The following is a 27,103-nucleotide window of genomic DNA, read 5'->3' as shown; positions in this document are numbered from 1 at the left end:
GCTTAAAACCTCTTTTAATTTCCATCACAGTTGTAGAGTTTAGAAAAGAAAAGTTCTATATGAGTAAAATATTTACATCTTTACCTTGAGGGCGCTCTGCCGGCCGCAAAGGGTGAAGATGAGCTGCAGTGTCTGTGAGTCGAGCCGCAGGGCTTTTTAACCCTCAGACTGATCTGTCACCTGCTGTGTGAACAGACTTTCAGCGGGTTCGACCTTTACTTCATAGATCCGTGTGTGTTGTGTGTTTGAGCTGCTGACTGTGTTGTAGTCGACGTGTGTTGAGCTGAAGTTTGTTTTACTTCCTTGGTGTGTTAAAGCGCTGAGTGCTGTACAGACCACAAACATTCACTGAAATCATCTTGTTCTTTGTCTTCAGTCACGTCTCACGTCTGTGTGTCCAGCACAGAGCAAAGACCAGAGAACCAGAGGATCTCACTGAAGTGTGGGAGGAACAGGATGTTTCAGACTCTTGTTTTGTAAAGTGCATGTTTCCTGTAGCTTGAGGCAGGTGAGAGTTTGAGGCTAGTTCACCAAATGTGCACTTTTTTCATTTGACAAACACCTTGTGAAAGTGGGTGGAGTTGAGGTTTTTGGGGTTTTATTTTTCGTGCTCTGCAGCCATTGAGAATGTATTGATTTATCGCCTGCCCAGAACACAAACCTGATTGGCTGTTGCTGTGATGATGTAACTGCTGCTGCTACAGGTGAGTGGTCATCTGGGCTACCTGCATTTAGTGTTTTGTTACAGTGCATGCACCTCTGAAACAGACGAGCTGTAGAAACAGGCTGAGTAGACGAAGCAAACCAAACTGTTCATATTTACTCTGTGTGTATCCTGGTATCCAAAAACCTTTTTTATGCATTTGATCATGTGATGGTCCTGCAGTCGACCCGTGTTTCTACTGGAGTAGAACCTGCTGATTTATTTATTGAGTTCAAATGATTTTGATTTGCAGATATCTGGACTCTCATGTGTTCATCATCAACAGGATTTCTTTGTATCACCGTCATTTGTAATAAACTGATTTCATGCACGTCGGTGTCATTTTTACAAAAGCTGAAGGATCTTTATGAGATTTTAAAGAGAAACTTGACACCAGACAGCTGTAAATCCTGTTTACCTCCTATTTACACTGTTTCATGTTTTACAGTCGTCCGTCTCACCTACACAAGATCAGTTTGAGTTGCTAATCTGAAACATGTGTGACGTGTATCTGATGGATGAGATATGCTTGCATGATAACACTGAACAGCTCCCCGTATACTAACGGGAAATGTTCTGAGTAATTTGCAATTATTCAACGGTTAATTTTTAGGACATTTTACAGAGAGGATGATGCAGTTTGGTACAAATTATAAGAAAAAACTGACAAAAGTGTTTAACTGGTAAGCGTCTACTCATTATATTTGGGTTCATATGTAGTTGTTGATTTGCAAACTTTCTTAATAAATTAGACTCTTAACTATTCTTTAACTAACAGAAATAATCCGTTTTCAGTGTGTAGCTTTGTGTGTCAAACTACATATCAGCATATCAGGTTCTTAAAAACTCTTTAATGAGCACATTTCCTGTTTACGATCAAATGACCTTTTAAAAGAAATGTCCTCAGAATGAATCAACCACCCGAACCGCAAACCACCAACTCTGTTTACCCATCGTGTTTACTAAACATCAGTTGGCTCAGTGCGCTGTGGCCGGGGAGCGACGAGCTGTGGTCTCATTTTTTACGTTACATTACAACTGTTATACGTTACGTTACTCATTGGCAATAAAATATGATTAATATGTATAAATTGCTTCAAAGTTCTTAGATATAGAACCTTTAAAATTATTCTGATGGTTTAACTTTTTGTTGGTAGAAAAATGAATCAGAACTGGTGAAACTGGAGCCGTCTATGTGCTGTGCAGCCTTCAGATGCACCAATCAAAGATGTTTCTGATTCTACACATGTGGCTTTAACCTGGAAGTGTAATCTCTGGTCTTTCTGGGCCTGCAGAATTTTTCAGTGGGATGCTGAAGTGTTTTTGTTTTTACAGACTGACTCTGTAGTATTTTGGCGGGGTGCTGTAGCTGTAGTGCTTCCTGTCCAGATCCAGAATCAGCCTCTCCAGACACTCATCCTGGTCGATCCTGGTGACGGTCTTCTCCTTCAGGAGACCAGAATATAAACTGGAGTCATGTAGTGAAGCTGTCTGACAGCAGGGGGCGCTGCTGCATCTACTGCAGCTGTAACTGAACCAGGTGGTTTATTATAAAGTCAAATTAGTTCATTTATCTAGAAGATTAAAGGTTGATGAAAGAGCAGAGAAGACATTCAGATAAATAAAAAAGAAATAGCTACATCTAACATGAAGATACAGTACAGCAAACACACAGAAACATTTAGTGTATAAAGACTGAAGACTAAAGAGATCGATCTTCAGAATGAGAAGAAACAGAGAAGTTCATTATTCCATCAAAACAAAAATAATTTTCCTTTCTGAAAGATGTTCAAAATTTCACTTTAATGTTTAGTTATTTTTAGTACACATGAATCTACTTTGGATGATTTATCCACTTTTGGAAAAATTAGAAATGGGAGAAAGAAGAAGAAGCAAACCTCCATCAAAAATACATCCAACTATATCAGTCAGTTTATCACTTCTGCTAGTCTTAGTTTTTATGATCCATATTAATAATTGATATCATACTTTTCATTGGTTTGTGATATTAATGTTCCTAATACACCATGTTTTACCTGATGTTATTCTCCACTTTTGTCTTAAAAAGTATTTCAGCAGACTTTTTCAAATCTAGCATGAATACAGACTGCTGCTGTATTTACATTCAAAGTCAATCAGCCACTGGAGCACCAAAATATGACTTCATGTTTATTTATCATCATATCTGCACATTCAACCTCATCATAGAGTTCAGTTTCATTCCTTCAAATAAACTATAAAGACATTTTCTGAGTGAGAGACAACAAACAGAAACAGCTGTTTGATTATCTACAATGAGCCAAAATGATGTCTTTACCAAAAGTCCATTAAACAATATCTTTATATCAGAACATCTACTGCTTCTGATATTTTGTGCTTATGGGTGGGTGCTAGAATACCGATGATTCGGGGGGGCTGCTGATGAGCACTGTGTCAGTTACTGTGTCTACCCATGCTGTCTTTGCTGTCTTTGAGGGGTCAGAGGTGCTGATTTATCCAACCAGATGTGGAGCAGCTGGGCCCAGTGCTCTACAGGATATAAAAGTCCCAGCTTCCAGCGTGGCTCGGTCTACTGTCTCTTCCCCTCCAACAACCGCAGCTTTTTGTTTTGCTCAGCCTTTGTTTTACTTTTATTCCACAACACCTTATTACTGATCCCACTGACTAACAACTCACACAACAAGTTACTTCACAGTTTATTTTCTTTGCTACAATAAATAACTTGTATTTATTGGTGTTTGGTGTGTTTTCCTGTTTTGGTCGTGGCCTATGGGCTGGGTTATGACAATGACAAATATGGCAATTTGATTTTAAATGTACTTTTTCACACAGCTCCCTCTGGAGCCACAAAAGCTTTATACTTTTTATACATAGAACACCTGGAAACAATCACTGGAGGTGTCCTTTAATCATTTTAATGTCCTACACATTTGATATCTGTGTGTCCTGTGATACACAGATATATAAATAAGGGACAGTTTTATCACTGAGCCACAAACACAAACAGCAGGCTGGAATATGAACTTTCTAGGACAGAGTTCAAAGGTCACAGTGGAGACAAACACAGAACGACGGTCTGATAAACAGAGTTTTCATGTTTTCTGCAGGCTGATGAGAGTTTTTGCATAAAACTGCAGTGGAATCACACAGCAGGTTGATATGAAAGCTCACAGGTGTCTGAAGAGACGCCTGAAGTTTACTGGAGCAAAGAAAAGCTCAGTTAGGCATCGAGGGCCGAAGCCTGAGTGGAGCTGAGATCAGTTTTAGACCCAAACATTTGTCATGAATCACAGCTCATAGCTGCAAAAAACCCCCAAACCCCCCAAAAACACCAAAATCCCCCAAAACCACAAAAACCCTCAAAACACCAAAACACCAAAAACCCCCAAACTCCCCAAAACACCAAACACACCACAATTACTAGCAGAAACACCCTGTAACTGCTGCTGTAACGTCCGCAGGTTCGGCAGATCAAACTTCATCTACTGTTCAGAGCTAAGAGTCCCTTTAAACCAACCACACACACACACACACACACACATACACACACACACACACACACACACACACACACACATACACACACACACACACACACACACACACACACACACTGTGTCCTCTGTCCTCTTCCTCAGACAGACGACACAGAGACACTGAGGAATCAAGAGACCAGACTGCAAACCCAGGATACAGAGGCTGAGTGAATGTGGTGTTGAAGGTGTGGAGGTGGATCAGTGTGTTAGAGGAGACTCTGTAGAAGGACAGAGTGCCAGCAGGACAGTCCACATACACTGCTACTCTGTTAGAGACAGAGGAGGAGGAAGAGGAGGAAGAGGAGGAGGAGGAGGGGATGGATGTTTTTGTCTTATTGTGCCAGACAGAGTAACCATCATCAGAGCATCTCAGACTCCAGGACTGATCATTCCATCCAAACCAACAGTCAACACTGTTTCCTTTCCTGCTGATTCTTCTGTAACTCACTGATATATCAACTCTTCCTCTCCACTCGACCTCCCAGTAACAGCGACCAGTCAGACCATTTCTACACAGCAGCTGAGCCCAGTGGTCAAATCTGTCTGGATGATCAGGATATGACTGATTCTCTCTCACATATGTCACCTTCCTGTTGTTGTCAGACAGTTTGAGTTTTCTGTTTACTGTGTTTGTGTCCAGTGTGAGTTCACAGAAATCTGATGAAGAGAAGAAGAAACAACACAGCAGCAGTTTATCATCTGACACACCTGATGGATTTATTCTCTGTTTAAGTTCTGATCTGTTGTTCATTTCTATAAAGTTTAATGACACATTTTGTCAGTAATGTTTTAATGAATAAAAACCACAAAGACCAACTTTGTATTTAAAGAGAAACTGACTGTGTGCTGTTTAGTTGTCATGAATCAAATTAAATCCACACTTACACTTCTTCAGATAAAGTCTTGACCTGAGCTCTCTACCATGGTCCAACCTGGAGGAAGAAACACAGTCAGAATGATTTTCTATCCAACATGAGTCCTAACTGCTGTTCAACATGAAGCAGTGTTCCTCAGTTTGTCAGAGTGACACAGAAACAGGCTGCAACTCATCTGTCTCAACTGTCTGCTGGATTCTTTCACTGAAGTCTGAGAGGAAAAGACGTGAAGAAGAAGATGTGATGTACAAATATGTCCTCAGACATGATGAATCAGAATATTAAATATTGACCTCTGCATGTTGTGCTGAGGATAGAGCCTGTCATGACTTCAATATTAAAGGAGACTTTACTTCAAGGTGAAAATTAAGTTATCAGAGAATAAATGCAGCTATAAGACAGCAAAACATTTTAATGCAATTATACAAAATATAATAATAATAATAATAATAACAATAATAATAATAATAATAATAATATCATCTAAATAAAACATCAATGACAAGTAATAAAGTTCTTTTAAACATCACTGCATAACTACAGTAACCTCTTAACAGATCAGTCAAACTACAAAATTCAACTTGTAATGTGTCATTTAATCCAACTTGAGGCTCTGAGGGAGTCAAACAGGAAATCTGTGATTTGGGGCTGAATAAATAAAACTGACTAGACTTCAATAATTCAATATCAAGATTTCAGAGTCAGAGAATAAATGAACCTTTAAGGCTGTTCATTTATTTGTTTTGAATATATAATAATTATAATAATAATAATAGTTGAAAGACACAATAAGAAACAACAACAACAAGTTAGAAAGTTCTAAATGATACAAGTGAACTTCTTTAGAATGAACAATAAATACATGTTTAATAAAATAATAGATGGACTCTCCTCTGATGAGTTCAGGGACACTGTAGGAGGACAACCGCTTGTTCTTTAATTCTGGTAACCAATCTTTGATTCTTAAGGAAAATAAGAGACAGTGGCGCGGGGAAAACTTTTGAGGAAGCGAAGTGAGACAAGAGAGACAGGAAAGACTACGTTGCTGCTTTAACAGCCAGTGTAACGTAACCAGATGAGCTATTAGCACGCCGCTGTCATTTTACACAAAACTGTATCAAATTGTATCACCGACACACACACACACACACACACACACACACACACACACACACACTCTCACACACACACACACACACACACACACACACACTCACACACACACATACACACACACACACTCACACACACACACACTCTCTCTCTCACACACACACACACACACACAACAGCCGACACTTGCGTTTACTGACACACTCTCTCTCTCTCAAACACACAGTCCTAAACATCTTATCAATTTATGCATGTTCTTATTAATTTATACACCCCCACCCCCCCCCCCCCCCCCGCCCACCCAAATGCATAACCGGCCGCTTAATACACAGTACAGATCTGATAATGGATAAAAGAAGCATTCATTCACAAATTAAATCAGGAGACGTTTAAAGTTTTATTTTTCGGCTACATCATAAAGTATCAGTAGTCTACATGTATCAAACACATGACTTATTAGCCCCGTTGTATGTGCTTGAAATACACAAATACTCTCCATACTTCCTTATCCTTTAAAACTAGACCAAATGTTCATTATAGAACATGACCTAAAACACATAACAACCCAGTAACAGACCTGCAGAGGCCATAAACAATCAAAACAAATATCATCTATTCAGGTAACCTGGCCCTATGAGTGCTGTCCGTGGTGCTGATTTTATATGCGTAAACAACCACAATAAAACTTCAGTCTGTTTCAACGGACTGACTAACACATTCAGCTAAACCCAGGCAAGCATGGCACATTAAACAATATGACCACATCAAAAACTGCACACATAGCTACATGGGCAGTTCAGTCAACAGTAAAGCCATAGAGGGAGAAGAGGGTGTGCATTTCACTCACCCTATTTGAAGAGGAAGGCGATCCCAAGTGCTCTGAAAGTGTAGTGTCAAACTCTGCAAATGTATGTACCAGCTCCACAAAATTGCCCCCGTTTGAGCTGCCAGCGGCCTCATTGTCCTGAATGCTTGTTCTTGGCGTGCAAGGTACAAGGCTGCAACAATGAGTCTCATCAGAATATCCCGGTTCTTCTTCACCTGTTCATTGTGCTTCTTTGTGCTAATGGTTCTCACCGAGTCCAGAGCCTCGTCAATCCTGACGCCCAAAAAGCTTCAATCTCACAGCACAATCTATGTGACTCTTTGATTTACCGTGCCTCTCAATTGCCCGTGACAGGTTGACAAGATCCATGAATCCTGTAGTGGCCCATGGATTATTCAGTGAGCACGAATCCTTGTCGAAAAGACACGGCCAGCAAAATAACCGCTGAAGTTTAGCGCTACCAGCTAGGCACTCCTTGCGAACATAATTTTCCTCATTGAATGTCTGAATCCCTCCTTTTTTCCTCTCCATACGCAGCTCTAGTTTGGGCGTTGGCCTGCCGTCAGATATAATTTTGAGTTGTTGCTGTAGTGGTAGTTTAGTAAAATTGTTTTTTACTAAAAACTCCAAATCTCCACCCTCCATAACTACACTTGCTAATGTTGCTAACGGTGATATCAAATGGCTAACGGTTATCAATGACGTTGATAACATCCTATGATTTGATTGGTGAGAGGCCAAAGGTTGGCTGGCTTCCCTTGGTATAGTCCTGACTAATCACAGATTGGCAGTGGCATGAGGGTAGCCTCATCTGATTGGTTAATGCTTCAATTTTTTTTCACCAAGGGATGCCAATTTCAGTCTGGCCTCCCCACGGACATGACATCTCTTTTATTTGTTTTTCAATCAAATGTATCCGAATTTAATCTTTTATCGCAACAAGTTAATTTGTTTTGTTTTATTAGTAACATTAAGTCTCGTATTTCCACGTATAGTAATTTAATTTGAAGTAAACACGTACAGTATTTTATTTTGAAGTAGATGCCGCTGAAGACTTGAGCGTAGTCAGACTAAACTTTATTTGACACTTAACTCAAGTTACTACAAGCCAAATAAAGCCTGAACGTAAGCTCCCAGAAGAAGAAGAAGAAGAAGAAGAAGAAGAAGAAGAAGAAGAAGAAGAAGAAGAAGAAGAAGAAGAAGAAGAAGAAGAAGGAGGAGGAGGAGGAGGAGGAGGAGGAGGAGGAGGAGGAGGAGGAGGAGGAGGCTTGAAACTGAACCTGCTCTCTGAGAGCAATATTGAAAACCAGAAGTGAAGCCGGCCTAAAGACTCTTTCAGAGCAGCCTGAAACAGCTTGATTCTTTACCGGCATTCAACACCTCTGCATCCACTGAGATGCGCCACAGCCCACAGCTGATCCGGGCTCTTCCACTGCAACACCGCTGGTGATGCTGCACCAACAACGCTGGACCTGCCAAGATGACGCCTCTACCACGACGACACACCACAACAGTGAAGCATAACATGGCTTTGTGATCAAGGGTTGATGTCGAATAACGTTAAAATGAAAGAATTTATTTAGAGAAGTTGAATTAGCTTTTCCCCTCAGCATTCCCCGGTACAACACGTTAAGCCTCGAGCCACTCTAACTGAATAATTTTCTTTATTAATTTTTATCATTCTTAGGCCTTATTTATTTTACTTTCTTTTTATTTATAATGTTCTGTATATTATCTGTATATGTTATATTATCTATGCTTTATCATGTATCCTCAAGACGTTTAGCTATTAATCAATGTCTTCATTTATCCTAAAAGTGTTTGGTTGTTTCTTTGAGCTGCAGTAAACAGAGGTCACTGTTTGGGACAAGATCGTACGACTGTAAGACTGATTCACTGATTAAACTGAACAAGGGTTAGTGCTTCCTCCTGGCACTAATAAATCCTAACCAAAAAGGAGGTGGTGCCCTAATGACGAGGTAATTCATTAATAAAGTATTAACGCTCCTACAACACCATGAGAACATGAAAGTTTAACAAAAGAATAACTTTATGTCAACTTACTAGCTTTTTCCAGAGGTTTCACTCACATTACATGACCTTCACACCATTACATCTCTGATCAAGAATGAACTTTTATGTTCAGCATAAAAGTTCTTTACCTGAGAGTGTCCAGTCTCCAGTGTGGATCCTTCAGTCCAGCAGACAGAAGTTTTTCTCCTGACTTTCCTGGATTATTGTAGCTCAGGTCAAGCTCTCTCAGATGGGAGGGGTTGGAGATCAGAGCTGAGGCCAGAGAAGCACAGCCTTTCTCTGTGATCAGACATCCTGACAGACTTGAAATATAAAAAGATTGATAACACAATGTTTTTTAATCATAAGTACCAGAGTCCTACAGGTGTTGTGCAGAATAATTGACATTGATCTGAATATAAAGCAGCATGCAAATAATCAACTGTTAAAATCTCTCTCCGAGTCAGCTTTATTCTCATTGTTCAAGATAACAAAATTATAGATGCTGTATCCTGACCTGAGAGTTTCCAGTGTACAGTGTGGACTCTCCAGTCCAGCAGACAACTGCTTGACTCCTGAATTTTGCAAGTTGTTGTTACTCAAGTCCAGCTCTCTCAGACTAGAGGACTGGGAGCTGAGAACTGAGGACAGAGCTTCACAGCTTCTCTCTGAGAGGTTACAGCCACTCAGCCTGAAGAAGAATTAGTGATTAACATAATAAAGAAATGTTATTTCCCTTCCATAAAATATTAAAGGTTTGTTGATATTTTTGGCTGGACCTGCCATGGACCAGCCCTATAACCCAGAATGTCCATCACTGACTCACTGACTGAGTGATGAAGTAGCAGTCACATGTCACTCTCAGCGCAGCCCCAAAATAAGTTTTAAAAACACACATTTACCCAGCACCTCACATGGAGGCTCTGACACTGACAGGAGCACAAACCCGTGGATACAAACAAATGCAGTAGATCCATTTTACCAGCCTGCACTGCAGCTAGCAGCTAATTAGCATGCCTAGAATTGTTAGCATAGCTGTGTCGTGCTGTGTGTGTGTGTAGCCTATAGACTGTATAAAAATAAGTTGTTGCAGTGGTGTTTATAGTCTGACAGCACTGTGCTGGGTAGGTGACAGGTGTGTTTACAGTGTTTTTGTGCTCTGAAAGACGTCACAGCGGAAGTCACAAGATGATAGACTGTTAGCTTAGCATGCTAATCCTACATTAACATATGAATAAGACCATATGTTTACAGACATCCGAAGATTGAAACAGATGAAAGAGAAAATAAAAATAATTAGAATAGTTACAATTGATGTTAAAGTAAGTTATCTTTCAAATGAAACATCCCAAGATATGAGTGGAAAGTAATGTTCTTACAACTGCATTTATACCTTTTTTTTTTACTCAAATGTAGCTTAACCATGTCATGTGATATGCTACTTCAGTACACTTTAGCAACAAATATTACTGGGACCACTACAGAAAATTGCAGATGGACATTTAATATCCAGGAATTCACATTATAGACACTACCACTGACTATGACTGTAAAAAAATTGGCCACAGTTTCACACATTGACCATACACAGTCCATCCATATACTAGAACTAGTCTTGTTTATAATCAAATAGTGTATAACTACTTTTCTAGTCATCCATCCACTTACAGAGCTTTATTTGAAGCTTTGACCACTGGCAGCAGCCTCAGAAGAGCCTCCTCTGAAGCAGAGTATTTCTTCAGGTCAAACACGTCCAGATCTTTTTCTGATGATAGTAAGATGAAGACCAGAGCTGACCACTGAGCAGGAGACAGTTTATCTGTGGAGAGACGTCCTGATCTCAGGTACTGTTGGATCTCGTCCACTAGAGAATGATCATTCAGTTCATTCAGACAGTGGAACAGATTGATGATTCTCTCTGAAGACAGATTCTCACTGATCTTCTTCTTGATGTACTCAACTGTTTCCTGATTGGTCTGTGAGCTACGTCCTATCTGTGTCAGCACGCCTCGTAGGAGAGTCTGATTGGTCTGCAGTGAAAGACCCAGGAGGAAGTGGAGGAACAAGTCCAGGTGTCCATTTGGACTCTTTAAGGCCTCGTCCACAGCACTCTGGTAGAGATGTGTTAGTTTGTCTCTGGACACTTCAGACCACCAGGAGGAAATCAGTTGAGACCACCAGGATGTCGTGTAGTAGTCAGTAGTTCTATTAGAGGAACTGAAACTATTAGAAAACATGAATCCATCAGAGCAGCTGCACTGTGACACAAATAAAGAGGAAACACTTTGACGTGAAGTTAAATAAAGCAAAGAGCTGCATGATTAATATGAGAGGCGTCATGTGACCATCAGAGATATTAGAGGAGAGAATATTACAGTTTATAGCAGGTGAGTCAGGTAAGTTGAGAGAGAGACAGTGAGGAGAGAGAACGAGGGAAAGATTTCTCTGGAACAGGAAGCTTGTGAATGAGATAAATGACCAATCAGTGGTCTGCAGTGTAAAACATGAAAACTAGACAGTGAGAACAGCTTTTAATCAACAACAGTCAGACTCTCAGGCTGCTTCCCACAGCAGCTCAAAACCACTTTGTCTCATATAAAAACGAATCTTTGGAGCAAATATATCAAATGATCCCAACTGAAGCCACAGAAAATAAACCATCTCAGAGCCTGATATGATCAATACACTTTATTTTAGGATGCACATTTTATCAAAAGTTATGTATTTTATTTTAAATGCAGCTTCATTCTACTTGAAATGAGAAAAGATTCACTGTTACAGTTGTGAACATCTGTGTTTAATAGACTGTTAGTTTCTTTCATGTTGTTGCTGTTTGAACTCATTCACACCTCAATCAACTGGATTCATGTTTCTATGTGTTGAAGCATCAATCAGCCTGAACAGCTGCTGCACTAATATTATTAACTTTATTAAAGCACATGAACTTTGTTTAGAAAACAGATACAAAGATTATTATAATTATTATTAATGATATGAATATACAGGATATAACATGTTGGATTAATAAACTTTAATTTATGATGGGCAGCTGAGTTCTTATGACCAAAGTACAATTAACAATGAATAAAAAGGATTTAGGTTTTTATTGTTTTATTGGACTTTACAGCAGCCTACTTTCCTTTTCCATTGTATTTATATAACATATCTGTAATCATTCTACAATATTACTCTATAATATAATATTCTATGGTGTTTCTATAATATTAATATTTCTCTGCACTACAGTAACATCACATTGTAAATATCACATATGGTCACATATAGCAACATGATTTCCAGCTGTGATTGTTGGTAAACTCATTAATGTGAGACCTGACGTGTCTGTGATTACTGGATATCTGATATCTGATCAATGATCAATGATTCTGACCCTGCTGATGTCCTCCTGGATCAATCTCCAGCTCTGATTGATCACCTGCACCACATCATCTTCATCATCATTATCATCATCATCATCAGCCTGGAACCACACACACACTTATCTGATCAATAAATCTGTAACAATATGTCTTCATGTAAAACAGTAAAAATACATTATTATTTGTCTGTGTGGACATTTATACACTATTAATACATATATCACTATTCTATTAATATACTAAAACTGAACTATTTTAACTTCATGTTCAAACTATAACAGAATGAATAATAAAGAAAATGTGGAAAATACATTTTTGTAAATAATTTCTTTATACATGTCGTACTTATTGTAAATAAACATGTTGTAAATAAAGTTATTATTATCACTTGCATGATGTTAGTGACATATTTGAATATTTTAACTGTAAAATCTAAACTTCCTGTTATAATTCTATTGAAAATGAAACATGTTTAAATAAATATGAATATTGATGAATTGGGGCCCTGGTGGCCGTGGATATGTCTCCATCACTGGTTTCTAAAATAGAGGAAAGTGGAACTTTAATTATTAGAAACTAAATTAAAGACTTTTAACATGTTTAATTGTAATTACATTATAATGAGTTAATTACTTTGCTTTTAAATTATAAATTGTAAAACTCAAAGTAAAAAAATATTGTTAAATTTTTTAATTAATAAGTGTATTTCTTTGATCTTTAAATGTTTAATGATTCGGCCACATTTAAAAAGGATATAAAGCATCAAGAGCTCTGATTATTTTTATAGGTTATATTTTGCTCACATGGTGCGACTTCCCAAACACAGCTGTGTTTCATCAAATCACCACAAACTAACCAACATACAGGAAACTTGGGCCAGATGTTTCAGTACAGGTGAACTCAGTCCTGTTTCCTGAGAAAACGTATTGGACGTCTGACAGACTCTTTTTATTTCTCTCTTTGTTCATTTTATCTTAAACATTAATTAATGATTAAAAACAACAATGTCAAATAAAGAAGGACTGTAAAACATCACAATGTGAGAAATATATGTAACATCTGTAAAGATCATGTTTGCTGAATTCATTCTGTCATAAATGTTCTAATGAGAGAAAAACACAAGTAGTGTAGTAGAAGTAGAAGTAGTATAACATTACACATCCATGTAAAAAACAAGTGATGTTCTCTGAATAAGTAGTGAATGAATATTTTTATTCAAGTGTAAAACACCCAAAGCTGCCCAGCAAACATGAGCTTACAAGACAATATTTACATCACCTGCAGAGGCAAGAAAAACTAAAGGAAAGCAACCCATACATGTTATTATATACATACATGTCAGACACATTACATCAGATAGAAACATACGTTGATGTTCATGATTTAACACAAACTGAGCTGATGTCAAACAGACTGGGATGTCTGCTGGACATTTTCAGGAAAAACTTCACTTTAAGATCCTGATAAAATGGAATAACTAACAGCCACTAACAGCTACTAGATGCTGCTCCAAGAAAACTTTACTGAAGTCAATCAGAGTCAACACAGTTTTTACACATAAATTCAGCCCAGAGGAGATCATTTCACTACTTCTAATAGAAACAATATTCTGACATTAAAGCACAGTCAGTGATCCAAATGAAACCAGAGTGAAACCTCGTCCACCATCAACATTTAAACACAGGAAGCTGCTGTCACTTCCAGTTTCTGTTGTTCACTGGTGAACAGAGTGAACAGTGATTTCAGCAGCTGTCTTCAGTCAGCAGTGTGACTGTTTGTCTACACAGGAGGAGACTCTTCCTCAGACAGAGGACACAGAGACACTGAGGAACCAGGAGACCACAACCAGAACCCAGCATACAGAGGCTGAGTGAATGTGGTGTTGAAGGTGTGGAGGTGGATCAGTGTGTTAGAGGAGACTCTGTAGAAGGACAGAGTGCCAGCAGGACAGTCCACATACACTGCTACTCTGTTAGAGACAGAGGAGGAGGAAGAGGAGGAAGAGGAGGAGGAGGAGGGGATGGATGTTTTTGTCTTATTGTGCCAGACAGAGTAACCATCATCAGAGCAGATCAGACTCCAGGACTGATCATTAAATCCAAACAAACAGTCATCACTGTTTCCTTTCCTGCTGATTCTTCTGTAAGTAACTGATATATCAACATCTCTTCCTCTCCACTCGACCTCCCAGTAACAGCGACCAGTCAGACCATTTCTACACAGCAGCTGTTTCCAGAAGTCAAATCTGTCTGGATGATCAGGATATGACTGATCCTCCTCCACATATGTCACCTTCCTGTTGTTGTCAGACAGTTTGAGGTGTCTGTATGCTGTGTTTGTGTCCAGTGTGAGTTCACAGAAATCTGATGAAGAGAAGAAGAAACAACACAGCAGCAGTTTATCATCTGACACACCTGATGGATTTATTCTCTGTTTAAGTTCTGATCTGTTGTTCATTTCTATAAAGTTTAATGACACATTTTGTCAGTAATGTTTTAATGAATAAAAACCACAAAGACCAACTTTGTATTTAAAGAGAAACTGACTGTGTGCTGTTTAGTTGTCATGAATCAAATTAAATCCACACTTACACTTCTTCAGATAAAGTCTTGACCTGAGCTCTCCACCATGGTCCAACCTGGAGGAAGAAACACAGTCAGAATGATTTTCTATCCAACATGAGTCCTAACTGCTGTTCAACATGAAGCAGTGTTCCTCAGTTTGTCAGAGTGACACAGAAACAGGCTGCAACTCATCTGTCTCAACTGTCTGCTGGATTCTTTCACTGAAGTCTGAGAGGAAAAGACGTGAAGAAGAAGATGTGATGTACAAATATGTCCTCAGACATGATGAATCAGAATATTAAATATTGACCTCTGCATGTTGTGCTGAGGATAGAGCCTGTCATGACTTCAATATTAAAGGAGACTTTACTTCAAGGTGAAAATTAAGTTATCAGAGAATAAATGCAGCTATAAGACAGCAAAACATTTTAATGCAATTATAAAAAATATAACAATAATAATAATAATAATAATAATAATAATAATAATAATAATAATAATAATAATAATAATAATAATAATAATAATATCATCTAAATAAAACATCAATGACAAGTAATAAAGTTCTTTTAAACATCACTGCATAACTACAGTAACCTCTTAACAGATCAGTCAAACTACAAAATTCAACTTGTAATGTGTCATTTAATCCAACTTGAGGCTCTGAGGGAGTCAAACAGGAAATCTGTGATTTGGGGCTGAATAAATAAAACTGACTAGACTTCAATAATTCAATATCAAGATTTCAGAGTCAGAGAATAAATGAACCTTTAAGGCTGTTCATTTATTTGTTTTGAATATATAATAATTATAATAATAATAATAGTTGAAAGACACAATAAGAAACAACAACAACAAGTTAGAAAGTTCTAAATGATACAAGTGAACTTCTTTAGAATGAACAATAAATACATGTTTAATAAAATAATAGATGGACTCTCCTCTGATGAGTTCAGGGACACTGTAGGAGGACAACCGCTTGTTCTTTAATTCTGGTAACCAATCTTTGATTCTTAAGGAAAATAAGAGACAGTGGCGCGGGGAAAACTTTTGAGGAAGCCAAGTGAGACAAGAGAGACAGGAAAGACTACGTTGCTGCTTTAACAGCCAGTGTAATGTAACCAGATGAGCTATTAGCACGCCGCTGTCATTTTACACAAAACTGTATCAAATTGTATCACCGACACACACACACACACACACACACACACACACACTCACACACTCACACACACACACAACAGCCGACACTTGCGTTTACTGACACACTCTCTCTCTCTCAAACACACAGTCCTAAACATCTTATCAATTTTTTGCCTGTTCTTATTAATTTATGCCCCCCCCCCCACCCAAATGCATAACCGGCCGCTTAATGCACAGTTCAGATCCGATAATGGATAAAAGAAGCATTCATTCACAAATTAAATCAGGAGACGTTTAAAGTTTTATTTTTCGGCTACATCATAAAGTATCAGTAGTCTACATGTATCAAACACATGACTTATTAGCCCCGTTGTATGTGCTTGAAATACACAAATACTCTCCATACTTCCTTATCCTTTAAAACTAGACCAAATGTTCATTATACAACATGACCTAAAACACATAACAACCCAGTAACAGACCTGCAGAGGCCATAAACAATCAAAACAAATAGCATCTATTCAGGTAACCTGGCCCTATGAGTGCTGTCCGTGGTGCTGATTTTATATGCGTTAACAACCACAATAAAACTTCAGTCTATTTCCACGGACTGACTAACACATTCAGCTAAACCCAGGCAAGCATGGCACATTAAGCAATATGACCACATCAAAAATTGCACACATAGCTACATGGGCAGTTCAGTCAACAGTAAAGCCATAGAGGGAGAAGAGGGTGTGCATTTCACTCACCCTATTTGAAGAGGAAGGCGATCCCAAGTGCTCTGAAAGTGTAGTGTCAAACTCTGCAAATGTATGTACCAGCTCCACAAAATTGCCCCCGTTTGAGCTGCCAGCGGCCTCATTGTCCTGAATGCTTGTTTTTGGCGCGCAAGGTACAAGGCTGCAACAATGAGTCTCATCAGAATATCCCGGTTCTTCTTCACCTGTTCATTGTGCTTCTTTGTGCTGATGGTTCTCACCGAGTCCAGAGCCTCGTCAATCCTGACGCCCAAAAAGCTTCAATTTCACAGCACAATCTATGTGACTCTTTGATTTACCGTGCCTCTCAATTGCCCGTGACAGGTTGGCAAGGTCCATGAATCCTGTAGTGGCCCATGGATTATTCAGTGAGCACGAATCCTTGTCGAAAAGACACGGCCAGCAAAATAACCACTGAAGTTTAGCGCTACCAGCTAACCACTCCTTGCGAACATAATTTTCCTCATTGAATGTCTGAATCCCTCCTTTTTTCCTCTCCATACACAGCTCTAGTTTGGGCGTTGGCCTGCCGTCAGATATAATTTTGAGTTGCTGCTGTAGTGGTAGTTTAGTAAAATTGTTTTTTACTAAAAACTCCAAATCTCCACCCTCCATAACTACACTTGCTAATGTTGCTAACGGTGATATCAAATGGCTAACGGTTATCAATGACGTTGATAACATCCTATGATTTGATTGGTGAGAGGCCAAAGGTTGGCTGGCTTCCCTTGGTATAGTCCTGACTAATCACAGATTGGCAGTGGCATGAGGGTAGCCTCATCTGATTGGTTAATCCTTCAATTTTTTTTCACCAAGGGATGCCAATTTCAGTCTGGCCTCCCCACGGACATGACATTAGTCTACAGTAGAATTGCAATATAGTGTTTCACCACACATTCACCACATAACATTTAGAGGGGCGCTGTTTCACTCATTGTAAATACTCAATGAGAAATGGGGAAGAGATGACAACAACAGCACAGAATAACGGAAACTGTTAAACGAAGTGTTTTTATTGAAATGACAACTGCAGTCTAAAAAAGCAGGGGAAGCCTGGCTTCCTTTGGCTTCTGGGAGAAAACACCACTGATAAGAGACAGACTCTCTGGATTCCTAAGTTTGTAAGAGCGGACCCTCGGCCTACAGAACTGACCTTTGTAACCCTCCAAGTGGGGGTTCAATCAGTGATGATCAACAGACTCAGGAAGACCTCCTTGAAACCATTTCGATAAATTGAATTACAACACAAACTAAAAGCATGAAATGACCCTAAAGGCCACTTGGACCGAAGGAAAACAACTCCCACCTTATAGATGGAAGACAGGCTCTTATCAACAAAGCCATAAACTAATCCACATTCCTGAGGACTTTGTGAAGCCCCCTTTGCAAATCTGAGGCAAACCTGAAATTCATGTAAATTAAATGTCTAATCATTATGCAACTTATATCATGTTATTCGTCGTGTAAATACAAGAAGAATGGTATAACTTTCATATATGTATGACTATCTACTAAAGAGATATAAGACTTCAGGTAAGACTACAGGTAACAATACTGCCCTCTATTGACAAGAGTTAAATTTCCTTATGTGAGGAGTTAATGAATGTTTAATAACCATGTATTTGTATTTTAAGTGTTTAACTTGTGATCTATTAACCTCATAGACAATCATATTTTAGTAGTTAAATTAGACAAGTAGTTTGGCTCAAAGATTGAAGTTTCTAAAATAACAGGAATGTAAAGATAATATTTGAAGGATTTGAGTTTAAAGTTTTCTTTTATTGTTAAACAATAGTCACATTGAATGCTTTTATATTATGAAGTAAGAGTTATGTCAACTTATATTTAAATATGTTTCTGAAAGTAATCTAATCACATAAGTGTTGCAGAACTTTATTTCCTTTCACTTTATTAAACTTTATTTCAGTAGATGGTTTAAGATGTGTAGATAGTTTGAGAAAGTTGAACTAATGAAGGTTGTATGCTTAGACATCATGAAGTGTTAATATGAAGGTTAATGTTTGTTATTAGAAGAATTGCGTAAACTGCTCAGCTGTTTCTTTAATGGTTTTTATAAATATGATACAAGCTGACAGGACCGTTATTAATCAGAAATATCATGAATGCTTGGACATTATGACAGGAATGTGTTTACAGTTTAATGTGAAATAATAGGCAACAGTGACTTGAAGTGTGAATTTTTGCGTGTAAAAACTCAGAATTAGATTTTCCCAAATTCCTTTACTTCAGGAGACGCAGGCTGCAGACCACCAGCCACACCTAAAGCCCCTAGTACAAAGAAATTGAATATTCATCAATAATTCGGCGCGAACCCCTTTAGAACATCCCTAAAACTCCTCCCATCTTATTCTAACTTATAAAAACAGCCTCAAAGAGATTCCTCTTTGAGGCTGTTTTTAAAGAAGAAGAAGAAGAAGAAGAAGAAGAAGAAGCCACAGCTGATCCGGGCTCTTCCACTGCAACACCGCTGGTGATGCTGCACCAACAACGCTGGACCTGCCAAGATGACGCCTCTACCACGACGACACACCTCAACAGTAAGGCATAACATGGCTTTGTGATCAAGGGTTGATGTCGAATAACGTTAAAATGAAAGAATTTATTTAGAGAAGTTGAATTAGCATTTCCCCTCAGCATTCCCCGGTACAACACGTTAAGCCTCGAGTCACGCACTTCGAGCCACTCTTGCTGAATAATTTTCTTTATTAATTTTTATCATTCTTAGGCCTTATTTATTTATTTATTTATTTTACTTTCTTTTTATTTATTATGTTCTGTATATTATCTGTATATGTTATATTATCTATGCTTTATCATGTATCCTCAAGACGTTTAGCTATTAATAAATGTCTTCATTTATCCTAAAAGTGTTTGGTTGTTTCTTTGAGCTGCAGTAAACAGAGGTCACTGTTTGGGACAAGAACTTACGACTGTAAGACTGATTCACTGATTAAACTGAACAAGGGTTAGTGCTTCCTCCTGGCACTAATAAATCCTAACCAAAAAGGAGGTGGTGCCCTAATGACGAGGTAATTCATTAATAAAGTATTAACGCTCCTACAACACCATGAGAACATGAAAGTTTAACAAAAGAATAACTTTATGTCAACTTACTAGCTTTTTCCAGAGGTTTCACTCACATTACATGACCTTCAAATTATTACATCCATGATCAAGAATGAACTTTTATGTTCAGCCTAAAAGTTCTTTACCTGAGAGTGTCCACCTATCTGTCCATACCTGAGAGTGTCCAGTCTCCAGTGTGGATCCTTCAGTCCAGCAGACAGAAGTTTCTCTCCTGACTTTCCTGGATGATTGTAGCTCAGATCAAGCTCTCTCAGATGGGAGGGGTTGGAGTTCAGAGCTGAGGCCAGAGAAGCACAGCCTTCCTCTGTGACCAGACATCCTGACAGACTTGAAATATAAAAAGATTGATAACACAATGTTTTTTAATCATAAGTACCAGAGTCCTACAGATGTTGTGCAGAATAATTGACATTGATCTGAATATAAAGCAGCATGCAAATAATCAACTGTTAAAATCTCTCTCCGAGTCAGCTTTATTCTCATTGTTCAAGATAACAAAATGATAGATGCTGTATCCTGACCTGAGAGTTTCCAGTGTACAGTGTGGACTCTCCAGTCCAGCAGACAACAGCTGGACTCCTGAATTTTGCAAGTTGTTGTTACTCAGGTCAAGCTCTCTCAGACTACAGGACTGGGAGCTGAGAACTGAGGACAGAGCTGCACAGCTTCTCTCTGAGAGGTTACAGCCACTCAGCCTGAAGAAGAATTAGTGATTAACATAATAAAGAAATGTTATTTCCCTTCCGTAAAATATTAAAGGTTTCTTGATATTTTTGGCTGGACCTGCCATGGACCAGCCCTATAACCCAGAATGTCTATCAGTGACTCACTGACTGAGTGATGAAGTAGCAGTCACATGTCACTCTCAGCGCAGCCCCAAAATAAGTTTTAAAAACACACATTTACCAAGCACCTCACATGGAGGCTCTGACACTGACAGGAGCACAAACCCATGGATACAAACAAATGCAGTGGATCCATTTTACCAGCCTGCACTGCAGCTAGCAGCTAATTAGCATGCCTAGAATTGTTAGCATAGCTGTGTCGTGCTGTGTGTGTGTGTAGCCTATATACTGTATAAAAATAAGTTGTTGCAGTGATGTTTATAGTTTGACAGCACTGTGCTGGGTAGGTGACAGGTGTGTTTACAGTGTTTTTGTGCTATGAAAGACGTCACAGCTTAGCATGCTAATCCTACATTAACATATGAATAAGACCATATGTTTACAGACATCCGAAGATTGAAACAGATAAAAGAGAAAATAAAAATAATTAGAATAGTTACAATTGATGTTAAAATAAGTTATCTTTCAAATGAAACATCCCAAGATATGAGTGGAAAGTAATGTTCTCACAACTGCATTTATACCTTTTTTTTTTACTCAAATGTAGCTTAACCATGTCATGTGATGCTACTTCAGTACCCTTTAGCAACAAATATTACTGGGACCACCACAGAAAATTGCAGATGGACATTTAATATCCAGGAATTCACATTATAGACACTACCACTGACTATGACTGTAAAAAAATTGGCCACAGTTTCACACATTGACCATACACAGTCCATCCATATACCAGTACTAGTCTTGTTTATAATCAAATAGCGTATAAGTACTTTTCTAGTCATCCATCCACCTACAGAGCTTTATTTGAAGCTTTGACCACTGGCAGCAGCCTCAGAAGAGCCTCCTCTGAAGCAGAGTATTTCTTCAGATCAAACACATCCAGATCTTTCTCTGATGACAGTAAGATGAAGACCAGAGCTGACCACTGAGCAGGAGACAGTTTATCTGTGGAGAGACTTCCTGATCTCAGGTACTGTTGGATCTCCTCCACTAGAGAATGATCATTCAGTTCATTCAGACAGTGGAACAGATTGATGCTTCTCTCTGAAGACAGATTCTCACTGATCTTCTTCTTGATGTACTCGACTGTTTTCTGATTGGTCTGTGAGCTACTTCCTGTCTGTGTCAGCAGTCCTTGTAGGAGAGTCTTATTGGTCTGCAGTGAAAGACCCAGGAGGAAGCGGAGGAACAAGTCCAAGTGTCCGTTTGGACTCTTTAAGGCCTCGTCCACAGCGTTCTGGTAGAGATGGTTTAGTTTAGGTTTGTCTTTAAAGACTTTAGACCACCAGGATGTCGTTTGTTCTTCTGCCAGCAGATTGACTCCAGAGTTGATGAATGTCAGATGGACATGAAGAGCAGCCAGAAACTCCTGAACGCTCAGATGGACGAAGCAGAACACCTTGTTCTGGTACAGCCCTCTCTCCTCTTTAAAGATCTGTGTGAACACTCCTGAGCACTTTGAGGCTGCTCTGATATCGATGCCACACTCTGTCAGGTCTGATTCATAGAAGATCAGGTTGCCTTTCTGCAGCTGCTCAAAAGCCAGTTTTCCCAGAGACTCAATCATCTTCCTGCTCTCTGGACTCCAGTGTGGATCTGTCTCAGCTCCTCCATCATACTTGACGTTCTTCAGTTTCAACTGAACCACCAAGAAGTGGATGTACATCTCAGTCAGGGTCTTGGGCAACTCTCCTCCCTCTCTGATTTTCAACACTTCCTCCAGAACTGTAGCAGTTATCCAGCAGAAGACTGGCATGTGGCACATGATGTGGAGGCTTCGTGATGTCTTGATGTGGGAGATGATGGTGCTAGCCTGCACCTCATCTCTGAATCTCTTCCTGAAGTACTCCTCCTTCTGTGAGTCAGTGAACCCTCTGACCTCTGTCACCATGCCGACACACTCAGGGGGGATCTGATTGGCTGCTGCAGGTCGTGTGGTTATCCAGAGGCGAGCAGAGGGAAGCAGTTTCCCCCTGATGAGGTTTGTCAGCAGCACATCCACAGAGGTGGACTCTGTAACATCAGTCAGGATCTCATTGTTGTGGAAGTCCAGAGGAAGTCGACACTCATCCAGACCATCAAAGATGAACACAACCTGGAACTCTTCAAACCTGCAGATTCCTGCTTCTTTGGTTTCAGTAAAGAAGTGATGAACAAGTTCCACCAAGCTGTACTTTTTCTCTTTCAGCACATTCAGCTCTCTGAAAGTGAATGGAAATGTGAAGTGTATGTCCTGGTTGGCTTTGTCTTCAGCCCAGTCCAGAGTGAACTTCTGTGTTAAGACTGTTTTCCCAATGCCAGCCACTCCCTTTGTCATCACTGTTCTGATTGGTTCATCTCTCCCAGGTGAGGCTTTAAAGATGTCTTCTTGTCTGATTGTTGTTTCTGGTCTGTCTGGTTTCCTGGATGCTGTTTCAATCTGTCTGACCTCATGTTCATCATTGACCTCTGCAGTCCCTCCCTCTGTGATGTAGAGCTCTGTATAGATCTGATTCAGAAGGGTTGGGTTTCCTGCTTTAGCAATCCCCTCAAACACACACTGGAACTTCTCCTTCAGGTTAGACTTGAGTTTATATTGACACTCTGCAGCACGAGTTCCTGAATGAACAAACAAATGAAATCAATCAGATGATTCTACAGTAAATTGGTAGAATGTAAACATTAAACTGCAGATGTTTATATTTTCCTCCACTATGAAATATATTCAGCTCATCAGTTGAGGACAAACAGTTTCTGACTGTTTTCAGCTCAGAAGAATTCATAGATGTGATGAAGATGTGTGCATTATATTAACAGCAGAGACTGAAATATAAACCTCTCCCATGTTGCCTCCATTTCCTCTCCATCATGTTAAATCTGTTAGAATACTCTTACTGCTCTGCAGACGGTCAGCCAGCTCCTCCTGCTTCATTCTCCTCAGGAAGTGCAGTGTGATCTTCAGAAATGCCTCTCTGCTGCTCCTCCTCTGCTCTTCATCCTCACCATCCAACACCTCCTCATCCTCACTCTGACTCTTTAAGCATTCTGGGTAATCTGGACTCAGAACCTTCTGCATCTTCTTCATCTCGTTCTTCACAAATTTGATGATGTTCTCCTCCAGCAGCTGGAACAGAATAAAATGTAAATTTAACTGGTAGAAGTCAACATCAGATCATCTGTGACAGACTGAAAACCTGCTGGTCTACAGAGTGCAGCATGGAGACTGTTAGGACCAGAATGGTAGTTTAGTATTTAGTCTGTGGCTGTTGTAGTTAGCAGTATTAGCTGTGCTTTACATTTACACACCATAAATATGGAGTCCAGGTGTGTTTGATGCTGCTGGACAGACTGACCACTGAGAACCTCTGAGCTCTGCTGATGAACTCTGTGAAGAAAAGATGAAGTCTTAGAATAAATAATGACATCAGTGTTAAAGGTGTTGTGTTCTATCACAGTGGATCCAAGTAAAACACTCAGCTGTTCTGTCTTACCTCTCATCATTTGTCTCTGTAAAGACTTTGTTCCTCTGTTTTAAAAAGTGTTATACAGATAAAGTTTGTGTTTTTTAGGAAAGCGTCTGTAGGAGGAGTGTGTGTGTTTGTAGTTATGAGGACCTTGTGTGTAAAAACAGTATTTGTCACTGAGGTCAAGAATTAATTTTTACATCAATGATATGTCTTCTTATGAGAGCTGGATAATAACAGACACAAACATTTTACAGTCTGACCTCTGATCAGCAGACTGATGTCCATGTTTGAAGGCAATAGGTCGCTCCATAGACCAGTCACTCTTCATGGACACACAGCTGGGTTCAGGAGAATCTGGTCTTTGCTGATGGATCCTGATGGAAACAGAGAAATGATAAAAACAAGTGTAACTTACAGTGTTGATCCTGAACATTGTGTGTTTTGTGTTTTTGTGTTTTGACACATCAGGTGTGTTTACATAAACCTGCAGTAAGATCTGATCCACACAGCTACAACAAACTGGTATTGTTAGCGTGGCGAACTAGCTTAGAGACCACAGAGCCATCTTGATCTTGTCACACCCTGCCTGGACTTTGTGTGTTTTTTGGTCTTTTTATGTTCTTGTGTTCTTTGGGGTCTCCTGGTTTTCACTTCTGTTTAGTCCTTCTGGTCATATGGGTTTTCTTGTTATATTTGGGTGGTGGGTTTGGACTGCCTTTTGTTGTTTAGCCTGGTGTGTTGTGTACTTTAGTTTAGGTTCATGGTGGTTCTTGGACAGGTTGGTGTGGGTTGTATTTAGAATATTGTGTTTTCTGGGTTTTAGTTTTGTTATTGTGTTTCCCTTGTGTGTTCATGTACTCCTCCTCACCTGCACTGCTTCACCCTCGTTAGCCCTGCTCTGCTTCCTGTGTTTCCTCAGCCAATCACTCCCAGCCTGCCCTTGTGTCTCGTCACCTGTTCCCCATCCCTTGATTAGTTTAGTCTGAATTTAAGGTCTGGTTTTGAGTTGAGTCTTCCTTGGATCATTCGTTTAGTTTCGTCTGCTAGTTTTGTTCAGCTCTGTTTGCCTGTTCTTGACCATCCACAATTAAAGGAGATTTTCATCAAATCTGCATTCCGGCCTCTGCGTTTGGGTCCACTCCTGCTTCCCCAACCTGACAGATCTGATCTTCCCTGGACACAGTCTGCTTAAACATGATCTCCTGCTATGAAGCCTGGACATCTCCTCCTGGACATCAGGCCTCAGTGATGTTGGTGGAGACCAAGAAAAACAACATGACAGAGGCCTGTACTACAAAGCAAGTTCAACATACCCAGGATATCTTTTCATTACCTAGCTTCACTGAACCTAACATTAGCTGTCCAGATAACCAGTACTACGAAGCTGGTTATCAACTGCTCAGTCAACCCGGGGTTTTCCTGCTACGAGGGCGATCATGTGACAGAGGTGGAGTTTTTAATTATGAGTGACATCATCAGAACCATGAATGAAGTACTTCATGATATGAGATGAAACGATGAAACCAAAAACCTACAGAAAACTTCTGTTTTACCAACAGCCAAAGGTCATATTCAACAAAGTGAAATGTAAACGATCCTGTAATCATACAACAGAATAAGAAGATGTAGAAACACTAGCAATAATTTCTACATATTAAAAGTGGGCCACAGCTTAAAATACATGTAGGAATTATTATATATGACTTAAGTATAGAGAGAGTATTTTTTGCTATTTAGTTGGATGATGAAGAAACCATCTGAATATGTCACATAAAAAGACAAATTTAAAATAACGTCAGACTGTTTCTGCTACTGAAGCAAAGAGTGTAAAAGTAGTTAATATCTGATGAGTCTATCTGACTGAAAGGTTGCTTTATAATCATGGAGCCAATTAACAGTGTTGATTATTTCTTTTAATAAAAGACAAGCTTTGGTTTTTATTTCCAACTATCATCACACAGGTGTCTCATGTTATTCTGAGCTGCAGTGATGGAATCAGAGTGTAAAATCATCCACACTGTCAACTGTCACTCCAGGGATAAAGTAAACTTTGTACAATTAACACGCAGCTAAAATCATCATCATGTGATTAGTGTCATAAACTATCTCTGTTTGTTAGAAGCTCTGTTTTAAAACCAGAGTGGAAACAGAAAGTCTGAAACTATAAAATGTTTCTACTGACCTATAATAATATATATATTGTTCTTTTTTACTTGTCACTTTATTGTAACTCAGGACTTTTGTCCATGTCGGGATCCTGTAGGAATGATGACTCCATTGATCTGATTGGTCAGTGGTCGGACTGTTGACAGGTTGTGATCTGATCATATAAAGTTAACCTGCTCCACAGCAGGTTAGCTGCTCAGCATCAGTTACCATGGTGATGAACCCCGGTAAGAAGTGAACCGGCGACGTAGGACTGAAAACCCAGAGTTAAACCTGAAGTTACCGCGATAACCCCAAATCCTGCTTCATAGTACAGGCCTCTGGTCACAATATCAGTCACCAACAACAACCTGTAGTTAGTTTGAGTGACAGCTGCCATCTAGTGGTCGTAGTAACTGTGAGGTGGAGCAGTGGTGCAGTTCACGTGATGTTTATATATGTGGACAGATTTCCTCATTCACAGGAGGAGGCTGGATGGAGGCTTTAACCCAACAATGGACTTTGACACAGGAGACCATAACTACGATGGTTATGATGGTTGCCATGACGACAAAGGTGGTCTAACTTTAAGGAAGTAGTAACTTTAACCCACCACATGTTTCTCTATTCTTAAAAAAGTGA

General features: G+C 39.3%; 1 protein-coding gene across 9 annotated transcripts in view; it reads right to left on the bottom strand.

The window, feature by feature from the left end:
* Positions 1 to 4,157: 4,157 nt before the first annotated feature.
* LOC137168872 (NLR family CARD domain-containing protein 3-like) overlaps positions 4,158 to 27,103 on the bottom strand; it is a 32,919-nt gene continuing 9,973 nt past the window's right edge. For 2 of the 9 annotated variants that reach the window (XM_067571701.1, XM_067571702.1), the window contains 11 exons: positions 24,577 to 24,690; positions 24,156 to 24,234; positions 23,745 to 23,973; positions 21,665 to 23,468; positions 20,544 to 20,717; positions 20,176 to 20,349; positions 10,735 to 11,271; positions 9,584 to 9,757; positions 9,216 to 9,389; positions 5,125 to 5,171; positions 4,162 to 4,896 (listed from right to left, as the gene is read on the bottom strand). In XM_067571701.1, the coding sequence (XP_067427802.1) occupies positions 4,211 to 4,896; positions 5,125 to 5,171; positions 9,216 to 9,389; positions 9,584 to 9,757; positions 10,735 to 11,271; positions 20,176 to 20,349; positions 20,544 to 20,717; positions 21,665 to 23,468; positions 23,745 to 23,973; positions 24,156 to 24,234; positions 24,577 to 24,690 (4,192 nt within the window). In that variant the 3' untranslated portion in view covers positions 4,162 to 4,210. Of the gene's footprint in view, positions 4,897 to 5,124; positions 5,172 to 9,215; positions 9,390 to 9,583; positions 9,758 to 10,734; positions 11,272 to 13,637; positions 14,810 to 15,037; positions 15,085 to 18,242; positions 19,954 to 19,999; positions 20,350 to 20,543; positions 20,718 to 21,664; positions 23,469 to 23,744; positions 23,974 to 24,155; positions 24,235 to 24,576; positions 24,691 to 27,103 lie in introns of those variants that run through there. The other 7 variants (XM_067571704.1, XM_067571703.1, XM_067571705.1 and 4 more) reach the window with 7 other exon arrangements.

The sequence above is a fragment of the Thunnus thynnus genome, chromosome 18 (assembly GCF_963924715.1).
Source record: "Thunnus thynnus chromosome 18, fThuThy2.1, whole genome shotgun sequence".
Lineage (NCBI taxonomy): Eukaryota > Metazoa > Chordata > Actinopteri > Scombriformes > Scombridae > Thunnus > Thunnus thynnus.
Note: the sequence above shows the minus strand (reverse complement) of the source record. Positions and strands in the feature narration are given on the sequence as shown.